The following is a 10624-nucleotide window of genomic DNA, read 5'->3' on the forward strand; positions in this document are numbered from 1 at the left end:
GACACCTGGAGGATTCTTAAAGGAGACTCTGGGGCACACTAATCTTTCTGCTCACATTAAAGCAACTGAACAAGAAGAAAGGATTAGTTAATGAAATCCTCTGGTGACCAGTAACAGCAGAGCATGATGGGGAGGAACCAACCAAGAGAGATTCACAAGCTACTCAACTTAGACCACCTGGGGCATGGCGACCAACTTAAACCAGCCCCCAGCGAAGTCAACAGCCATCGGCCACCAGCCAGCTGCGAGAGTTCCAGGAAGCTATTGCAAAGGAAGAAAAAAATTAAGGGACTGTGTGGTATATCCCCTTTGTTTTCTTCTCTGAATGCAGCTAGTGATGGGAAATGCTGGTCACCAGCAAACTTGCAGCTGCCCCGTGCAGGTCCTTTTCATGCCGGTGGGGTCTTGCTCTGGGCATGCTGTAACTAGTGGCTGTGCGGCAGGCACCATGGCTTGACCTCCCGATGCCCCTTCTCTCCTTCCTACCATTCCAGCAGAGCCCCCCCGCACCCCGGCACACATTCAGGGCCACAGGTCACGTGGCTGAGTGCATCCTTCCCGGGATGCCCCTTTCTGCACAGTGAGACTCAAGAGAAGTCTGCAAGGGATTTCTGGGGACACTCACCTTCCAGAAAATATGGCTTCTGCCCTTTCCCTTCCCTGGCTCCCCGTCTGGAATGTGAGGTGACCCTGGGGATGGGGCAACCACCTATGCAGTGAGCTGAGAAACAAAGAGGACCCCACTGTTGAGGGATGGGGCGCTGCCCAGCCTGGACCCTGGTTCTCACTGGGTGAGGAAATAATGCCTTTTGGTCCACTGAGTCTGGGTGGGCCCAGGTACACATGGCCAAATACAAACCCACTGGCCCCAGCCTCTCCCACAGGCTGGCCCTCGCACAGCCTCCCCCTGTGTACAGACACAAGGAGGGGGCTTCAATCCCACCAGCATGGCTTCAACTGGAATCAGTGTTGGTGTGTACAAAGGGCATTTGTGTCAAATCATTTTCCTCCTCCTAACTTCCTCAAAGAGAGTTCTGAAGATCAACCAACCCAGAGACACTCTTGGTTCTTGAAGCCACAGAACCCCATTAAAAGACAAGGAGCATGCTGGGACAGCCCTGGTATGCCCCATCTGTGTAGGGCCAGCCAGGCCCAGGCCCTGGTCATCATGGGTCAGTTCCCCACTCTAAGCCCAAGGGGCGGTCTGCTCATTGCCAGCCCTGTGCTGACTCAGAACCCAGAACTCTGCATTGGGCAAGCTTCCTCCATCTGCACTCTGTAAACCCTAGAGTGCCCCGGGGTCGTCTCAGCCTTCTCTGGTCCCCTGAGAGCTCCAGGGTGCTGTTCCACCGACCTGTCACCTACCACTCTTATGCATCTGTGCGTGTGTGCAACTATGTGTGTGCACGTGTGCCCCAGGAGGCAGGAGGTCAGCCTCACACCTGGACACTCCACTCTTGGTACTCAGAAAACATTCCAATAAATGCTTAGGGACAGCCAAGGGCCTTCACCTTCACAGACAGGGGCCAGCTATCTCCACTTGCAGCCTCCCTTCCTAAAGGGCTCTCCTCTCTCTCCAATTCCCCAGCCCAGCTCCCTACCTCACAGAGCCGTGAGCCCATCCAACAGCGCCAGCACAATCTGGCTGCCCCACAGGGCTGGCAGGGCACTGGGTCCCCATGCTGGTAAGTCACTCACAGGCAGGCAGCCCACAGAGGACAGGGGGCTCAGGTTCTTGGGAAGTGGGACTCTCCACGTCAACCTAAACACACCAAACACTGTCCCTCAGTGTCCCTACTTTTCTGGGTCATCTTGTCCACTGAGATCCAGGCCCCAGGGACAAGCCTGGTCAAGTCCACAAACATGCTTTGAGGCCCCTAGTGAACTGCTGACCTCTCTGGGCCTGTGTCTGGGTGTCTCCCTGTGAGACAGGGTGAGTACAAATATTCCTTGCGGTGCCTTGCAGAGGGCACCTGTGTCTGCTGCCTGGGGACCCCACAGGTTTCCCTGCAGCCTGGCCGACACGACACCCAGGGACAGCGATGCAACAACCCGCTGTCCAGCCGCCACAGAACACAAGGCCTTAAAAGGGAAGGATATGCCACGTGCTACCACGGGACGAACCTCAAAACCATGTGCTAAGTGAGAGAAGTCAGGCACAAAAGGACCTGTATGATCCTTTGGTGTGAACTCTCCAGAACAGGTCAAACCAGGGCAGAGAGCAGACTAGTGACTGCCAGAGGTGGCGGGGAGGAGGGGGGAGAGAGTGACAGCTTCATGGGTGCCAGAGGCTGGATGTCATGGGTCCCCCAAATTCATATGTCAGAAGCTTGGGTCCCTGGTGGGGTAGTAATGAGAGGTGGTGAATGACACTTCCTCAACCCAGGGAGGAGCCAGAGCCTGCTTCTGACTTGTCTGAATGACTTGCCCAGAAAAATTACAGAGTAAGGCGGGAGGGATCTTGGAAAAACACACAGGTTTGTGGTAACCTGGGGCCAGGAAACTGGAGCCCCAGGCTAATTCCAGCTTCAAAGTGTGAGCTAAGAATAGCCTTTAAAGGTTATTTTAAAAAAAGAGAAAAAACACATGCACAGACCACATGTGGCCCACAGGCCTAGGGCTGGTGGAGCTCAGGGAACCAACTCCCTGGCTGAGGGAAACCTCTCCGGCTCCATCTGTCCTTGCAGGTTACGACGCTAAACTCCAACAGCAGGACAAATAAAAAGGGACACTGAGGAGCCTTTGCAGGCCTCTGTTAAGGCCTGTGTCCAGGTACTGCTCGAATTGTTTGCCATGGCTATTCCTGTCCTGAAAGAATCGGCCACTTGCAGGTCAGGAGCAATGGGCATTCAGCCAGAGAAAGGCTTCCTTCTCCCACGGAAACACAAGGTCACCGGGGCCAGATGGTGAAAGCAGCTCTTGGGACGCCGTGGTTAGGCTGTTCCCAAACCCCAAGACCCTCGCAGTGATGGTCTTCTCTGGTCAGTCCTCCCTTGCTGCCCCGCCCCTGCCCTCAATTCCCTATCACGCAGAGCTGAGCAGCTGCTGGAAGGGACGTCTACTGTCAGACATGACAGGAGCCAGACTCCTAAACTCACCTGGACAACGGTGCTGACCTTAGGACAGGGGTCTGTCCCTGCCGCTGCTTGTCTGACCGTGGAAAGCCAGGGGAGAGAAAAACACAGCAGACTCTGCAAGACCTAAGGTGAGGGGAACCACTGCAGGGAGCTCCAGGTGACAGCGGCCCAGCCTCTGATGGAGCTCCAGGTGACAGCGGCCCAGCCTCCGATGGAGCGGAGGCCAAGAGGGCCAGACTGCTGATGTGCTGCAAACATTCCCAGGATGCAAGGGTATGAAAGAAACCAGTCCCCTTCAGCTGTCAGGGGATTGCCCTGAGGCACCCAAGCAGAGCAACCAACAGAGAATAAGGACCTGGTGAAGAAGAAAGGCCTGGGACCTGGGCTGTAGTCACAAAGCTCCTTACAGAGGAGGAGTGCAGGGGCGAGGAGACAACACAGCCTGCGCGCGCATGCGCACGCGCATGCGCACACACACACACACACACACATGCGAAGTATGCACAGGTACACAGATACACACAGGTATTCATACAGACTTACAGAGTTGGCAGAACCCATCCTACCACTAACCACACACTCAGACACACAGGTACACACCCAGGAGCACACAGTGACCACAGGCAGCCAGCGCTGGGCCAGGGCCTGGGTATGGTGCTAGAGGCCAGGTGGAGCATAGTCCCTGCCCTGTGGCAATATGTGATCCCAGCTCTGCAATGAGACCCTGGGAGCCAGTGAGTCCTGTTGCTTCCTGAGCATCATACTTGTTCACAATCACCCAGAGGCCGCGAGGCCTTCCTCTTCCCTGGGCCCAGCACAGGGCCTGGCACATGACAGGTACTTGACCAGACTGACTCTCAGGGGCCACAGCAAAAGCTTCTTATTCCTAAAGTCACTGCCTCCCTTTCTGGGGTGGGGGTGGAGGAAGTCCACCGAGGAAGGGACCGAGGAAGTCCCTGGTTAAGTGCAAGTTGCCTCCTCGTTCCCGTCAACAGGGTGAGCGGCGTGCTGTGTGAAGGCACAGGGGCTGCAGGAGAGGCAGCCGGGATTGCCAGCTCACCATACCCTCCCCAAGGGTGTGCCAAGAGCTACAGCCACTCAGCAAACGGGACAGCAGCAACTTGGAGGTGAAAGTCATTCTGCCAGTGTGGTGGGCTGGTGCAGACCAGGGCGTCCAAGCGAGAGCCTGGCTCAGGAGTGTTGGGACATGGTCAGCTGAGTTCTGTACTGCAGGAGAAGGAAGCAAAGAGCTCCAGTCCACACAGTGTCTCCTTGAGCCTCTCCAACCCGCGGGACAAACACTGTGGTTCCCGCTGCCCTGTTACAGAAGCAGCCATGGAAGTCCGTACAGATCTAACCCAGCACAGGGTCCCTGCCTCTCCAGTTACAGAGCGACCTCTTGATTCACAAGCCCTTGCTGGCCCCATGCCCATGCTGAGCTCCCAGCAGCCCCCACAAACCTCAGAATCCCACCATGAGCCTCCAGTTCCCTATGAGCTTGGTGCTCCAGGGGTCCCCAGTACCAGCCTAAAGGAGCACACGATTAACAAAGCGTCCCTGCTCCAGCCAAGTGGAATCCTGTGAAAGTCCCAGCAGAGACCAGGACACCCAGACCCCAACAGATTAGCCCTGAGGCACGAGGAGCATGTCCCTTATCACAGCACCTCTCTGCCACTGAGAAGGTCACCTCTCCATTTCCTGCCTCCAACCACTGCACAACAAATGGCAGAAATTTGTCCTAGGGCAGGACTGAGGGAGGCTGGGCCGGTTCCTCTGACCAAACGCAGGGCAGCAGAGGTGTTGCAAAGCTTGCTGCCGCCCCGCCACCCTCCACACCCACTCCGCAGGCAGACCTGCCCTGCCCAGCAGCTGCCGCCTTTGCTTCCAAGCATCTCCCTAAGATCTGGTGGGAGAGGCCATGAAGCCTCATGAGCAGAGACCCCACACACCTTAGTTTTGAGAGTCCTGTCCCACTCTGATGCCCCTGTGGAAAAGGGGATCCGAGTCCTGGCACAGCACAGGGCAGCACAGCAAGAGGCCTCAGGCACACCTGGTCCTGCAACCTCCCCAGGGCGGGCTGTGTCAGGCTCAGCTGAGCCCAGAGTTGGCACCAGGGCCTGAGGCTGGATACAATAGGTCCTTAATGCTCCATGTCCGAAAAGAGCTCAGAATCTTTGAGCCCCACATACCCCTGCTGCACACTGAGGGCCTGCAGAGAGTCCACAGACCAGTCCTGCCCCTAGCTGTCTCCACACTGCCCAGGCTTATTAGGAGGTGAAGCAGAGACAGGAAGGGGTGCTCAGCAGCCTGTTGGCAGAGAGCACCTCATCCCTGGTCACCGAGGAAGCCTGGACAAGCACCTGCCAAGCTGGAACCTGCAGGCCTAGCAGGGTAGGCATTAGAGCAAAGGGGTGGGAGAGGGAGGCCTGGCAGAGCCTGGGCCCCACAGGTCTGTGGGCACCAGGATCTGGTGGTGCCTGCTTCCACCTGGGATTTCAGCAGGTAGGAGGGTGCCTAGGAGGCAGGGAGAGGAGGCAAGAGTGGTGGGCCCAGGAGAAGACACTGGTGAATACCCGTCACCTGTGCAGCTGAGTGGTAGAGAGGCTGCTTCACGAGAAAGGAACGGTTGAAAAGGGGGCCCAAAGTCACATGGATGCCCTCCTGGAAAAGGGATTGGACAGAAGGGAGACAGCAGAGGGGTCAGGGTGAAGTTGAAGCCCACCATGGAGACACGGCAGGGCAAGTTGGGGCACAGTCTGTCCAGAGGTGGATAGGCTGAGCCGCAAGACAACTACCACAGAGATGCAGGGGCTGTCCCCTCCGGCTAACAGCACCAGATACTCCTTGCTCTCCATGCCCCGGAGCTTGAAGCCAGGCCTGCCCTGGACTGGGGTGGAGAGATTAAACTTGGACATGAAGATTTAATAATCTACAGGTATGCCTAGGAGGTCACGAGGGCTGGAGAAGAGGTTTAACCAGGGAAAGTTTAAAAACAGGAATTTTAGGGAAAAGTAAAATGGGCCTGCTCAGTGATCGGGCTGCTGTACCGAGTGGACTACGGGCAGGTGGGGTGGGTGCTTTCAGCTGGGCAGTGCATGAATGAGGCACAGAGGCGTCCTGGGGGACGCAGGGTGTGGGAGAAGAGGACTCCACACCCATCCACCTCACAGCAGGCTGCAGGGCACTGGAGATAAATGGTCTCATCTCTAAGCCTCAGGGGAGGGGAACAGTGCCCTCAGAGGAGAGGTTAAGTAAGATAAGTAAGTGTCCTGGCCCCAAAGGAGGTGACAACAGGAAAACAAAAGGTTCCCCCACCCCTGGGGCCCTGCTTCCACTTCATTCCCAATTCCAAACCTCTGCCACACTGCTCCCTTCCCAGCCCATCTCCTGCCTCAGAACCCACCACTCTGAAGACTCAGGACCTGCTGGAGTCCCCCAGGGCTTCAAATTCTTGAATCATGACTTAACTGCCACATGTATACTTTGTATTACCCCAACTGCCTCCGAACCACCACTTAACTGTGCCAAATGTATAGTCTCTATCACCCCAAATGTGACTGAATCCCTACTTACTTGTGCTGGATGTACTTTGTATCTCCCTAAATCTTAAGGTCCTGGAGAACAGGTGTTTGCATTTAGTCTGGGTATGTTTTCCATCCTAAGAGATTTAAAATGCACCATAAAACCAAGCCTTACACATCAATTTCACAGATGTGGGTGTAAATCCTGGCTGAGTCATTTAACTTGTCTGTAAAAGGGACAATATGGGGCTTGTTCAGAGGGCTGTTGTGAAGCATGAAGACAATCTGCTTAGAACAGTGCCTAGTGCACCATGCACGCCATCCCCCTCCCAAAGCAGATTTACTTGGTCTGAGATGGAGCTCCAGAGCAGTAATTCTTAAAAGCTCCCCATTTAGGTGCTGCCACCGGCTAAAAACGATATACAGGGGAGTAAGTGTGTGGGGACAGCAGGAAAGCACAGGCACTGCTGGGCTGGCGTCACAGGGCCAGTCTCTTAATGCCATCCTCCACCCTGGAAGTTCCAGTGTTCTTTTCTGGAAGCCAGGAATGGTTCTGCCTGCCAGGGTCTGAGATGCAGCCCTAAGTGCCAACTTCTCTTGCCAGCCTCCCAGGACCCTCAGGAAAATGCCCTTTGCTATGACATCTGCCTGTCTGGGAGACATAAAGAAGACAAGGGCCATGCCTTTGGGCCTCCTGGCCAGAGTGGCTCTGTCTGCCTGGTCACTTTTTCCTTTGCTCAGCATTTACTCACCAACCAGCAGACAGTGCAGAAAATGTACCGCCCAGGCCCGGATCCTGCTCTAAGTTCAGGATTTGCATATGATTACCACAGACCCATAGCAGTTCCTCACATTTTTCTCCTTCCCAAAAGGGTCAGGAGCAGAGATCTCAATGTGTGATACTGTTATCCGTTCTTGAGGGAACACCAACTTACCTTTTGCATCTTCCTGGCACCACCCAATTTTGATCCAATTACAAAGGCCAGTGTCTGCAATGTAGCCAACTGCCTGAATCGATTTGCAAGTTTAAAAGCTGGGGGGTGGTTCAGTGGAGGATACCTGCCTAGCATGTGTGAGGCACTGGGTTCAATTCTCAGCACCACATATCATTGACAATCAAAGAATATTATTAAAAAAAAAAAAGTAGTATTTGGACAGACAATACCACTACTACCTGGACTGGAAAATATGCTGATACACCAGACACATAAGAACACTCTCAGGGGCTGGGGCTGTAGCTCAGTGGCAGAGCACTTGCCTAGAATGGATGAGGCACTGGGTTCGATCCCTAGCACCACATAAAAATAAACAAATAAAATAAAGGCATTATGTCCATCTTCAACAACAAAAAAATAAAATAAAAAAAAGAAGGCTCTCAGCTAGACCCACTGAATATAACATCTACTAAATGTCACATCTGCCATTTTAAGCCAAAAATATTTCCTCCAACATTTCAGCAGTGCCTCCCACTACACCAGAGCAATTATTTCGTCTTTCTTTTTTAATTCAGTGACATTTTATTTTGAGAAAGAGATGCTGTTAAAAGGCATGGGATGCCTGCAAGCTATCCAGGAGACAGCTCTTAAATTATCCTAGCCAGGTGACACAGTTGGAGCCTCTCCCTTGGGCAGAGTCCTGGTGAGAATGGACATTTTCATACTTGGAGCAGCTAATGGGAATAGAGATAATGAGGATGATGGTAGCACTGTGCTGTTAAACCCTCATGCAAGGCTCGGCATTGTACTTGCAAAGTGCTTACATTAATTACCGTACTTTCATTAAGCCAACAGGTAAACCAGCAGCCAAATGAGTTCGCATGCAACCTATTAGCTTTTTAACAATATGCCTCATAAAATGAATCCTGCTCCTGTAACAGAGCTCCGGTTAACTTTTATGGCTTTTTTCTTGGGGCCTTTCAGATGAGCTCAGACAGCAAGCCTGACCTCCTGCAGCAGCTGGGGAGCTGGGTGTGACCCCAGACTGCTGTTAGGCAATCCCATGGAATGAGTTAGTAAGTCGCACTTCAGTAGGGCTCCTAATCCTGAGGTTCAAAACAAACACCTCATCAAAACCAAACCCGGTCCACCTAGCCATTACTTTAAAAAGGTAGTGTCCGGCCTCAAAGTGGGGCCAATATGCAGATAACCTTCTCAGGCCGGGCTTCAGTGTCTTAGGCTTAGACAGGCAGATGGCTGGAGGGGCTGTAGAGTTCGAGCCTCCTGGGGGTTAGGGTTAGCCTCCTGGGGGGCATCCTCCATCGGTACCGAATCTGATGCATGCAGAAGATGCAGCTTGGCACGGTGCGCAGAGGCGCCCAGGTGCCCTCGAAGTGGTGCTGAGCTAAGGGGGCGGCCCCAACCCTGTCTTCCCTCTCCTGAGGAATTACTCAGGAGAAGGAGGCAGAACAGGCTCAGAGGCCCCAGAACCGGAGACTTCCCCGGTCCAGGCGGCTCCGCCAGGTGAGAGCCGGGCGGCGCCGGGCCGCGGTCCCGCGACTCACCTGCGTGAAGTAGAGGTTCATCAGCGTGAGGGTGAAGAACTGCAGACACACGGGGAAGCAGTAGAGCAGCCAGAAGACGAAGGGGCTCAGCGAGTTGGCCGCCACGAAGTCTCTGAAGTAGAAGGAGAACAGGACCGTCCGCAGCGAGGCCCAGAAAAGGCAGAGGAAGAGGAAGACGCTCTGGTAGCTGAGCCGCTTGTGGCGGTAGCGCAGTACCAGCCAGAGCTGCGCGTAGATGAACACGAAGAGCAGCGCGTAGAACACGGTGTAGACCACCGTGAGGCCGAGCTTCACGTACGGGGGCACGGCCGGGGTGAGCGTGGGCGGCAGCGAGCCGTTGCGCGCGGGGTCCCAGGGCGGCGCCTCCATCGGGCCGAGGGCGCTGCGGCGCAGCCGGGGGCGCTCGGGCCTCATCGGGGCTCGCCGCCGCCCCCGCGGGGGTCTCCGCGCATCGCGCTGCGCCGCAGCCCCGAGGCCGGAGGAAAGAAAACAAGCCGCACTTCCTCCCGCCGCACCACATGATTCCCTGGGCGGCCTTTGTCTGCGATTGGCAGCGCCGCGCCCCCAGGACCGCGCGCCCGCGCACGGCTCCGCGGCCCGGCCCGCCCTTCGCTCCGCACCGCGCGCCCGCGCCTCCCGGGCGCCGCTGGCCCAGCCCGCCGCCCACCTGCGCCCGGGCCGCCGCCCACCTGCGCTGCAGGTCCCCGGGCTGCCGCCCCGCCCCGCCGGGGGTGGGTCCGAACTCCAGCCCGCGTTCTCTGCGGATGACAACCTGTTTGCAGTTCTTTTTTCCTTTAAAAATAGACACAAAATTAGGGCTCTGCGGCCGCGCACCGACGGCGTCTGGATGATGTCCACTTCAAATCCAGGAACGCCAGAGTCAGGGCTGGTGTCTGAGGACCTTCACATCCTCCCAAGGAGGAAGCGGCCGGTGCCTGCGCAGGGCGGCTCTCGGCTCCCGGACGCGAGCTGGGCTCTTTACTCCAGAGACCCTCGGAGCGCTGGTGGCCGAGGCGCGCGGGCGGCGCGGGGGCGCAGCCTGCCAGGTCTGTCCAGCTGACCCGGTAGCGCGGCCTGTCCGCTCCTCCCAGGCAGAGAATTGACTCAGTTTACTCCCCCGGGCGCCACACTACTGCTATGCTGGGAGTCCTGGGAGTTGGAGAATGTTCTGGGCGGAGCAGAGAAGGCGGGCTGCCGGGTGGAAGCTTTGCTAGGCAAGCAGTGCGTGTAAACAGAAGAAAGGGACCCGATTTCCCAGGCTCCAGCGATTTCTTGTGATTCCTTTTTTCATCTTAAATTGAAACTCAATTTCCTGCCCAACAGTGTGTGCTTTTTCTTGAGGGACTGGTGGATCCTGGATTGAGCTTTTCCTCAGAATCGACTATTGTTTACCAGCTCCCTCCTCAGTGAACAAGGCCAAGTGCTCCTTCGGAGTCCTTCCATTCTGTCAGGACTGAAAGAGGACATGCAAATTAGTCCCACCTTCTGACCTTGCTCTCCTCATTCCTTTCTGCCGAGAGCAGCTG

The 10624-nt window shown here is 55.7% G+C and overlaps 1 protein-coding gene across 1 annotated transcript in view; it reads right to left on the reverse strand.

Moving 5' to 3' along the window:
* The window catches only part of Gpr137b (G protein-coupled receptor 137B), a 33024-nt gene extending 23493 nt beyond the window's left edge, over positions 1–9531 (reverse strand). The window contains exon 1 of the mRNA XM_046432127.2: positions 9099–9531. Coding sequence (XP_046288083.1) covers positions 9099–9512 — 414 coding nt within the window. The 5' untranslated portion in view covers positions 9513–9531. The remainder of the gene's footprint in view (positions 1–9098) is intronic.
* Positions 9532–10624: the final 1093 nt, after the last annotated feature.

The sequence above is a fragment of the Marmota monax genome, unplaced genomic scaffold (genome assembly GCF_021218885.2).
Source record: "Marmota monax isolate L192 unplaced genomic scaffold, Marmota_monax_Labrador192_F-V1.1 WCK01_AAM20220418_F8-fsc00071, whole genome shotgun sequence".
In the NCBI taxonomy this organism is placed as follows: Eukaryota; Metazoa; Chordata; class Mammalia; order Rodentia; family Sciuridae; genus Marmota; species Marmota monax.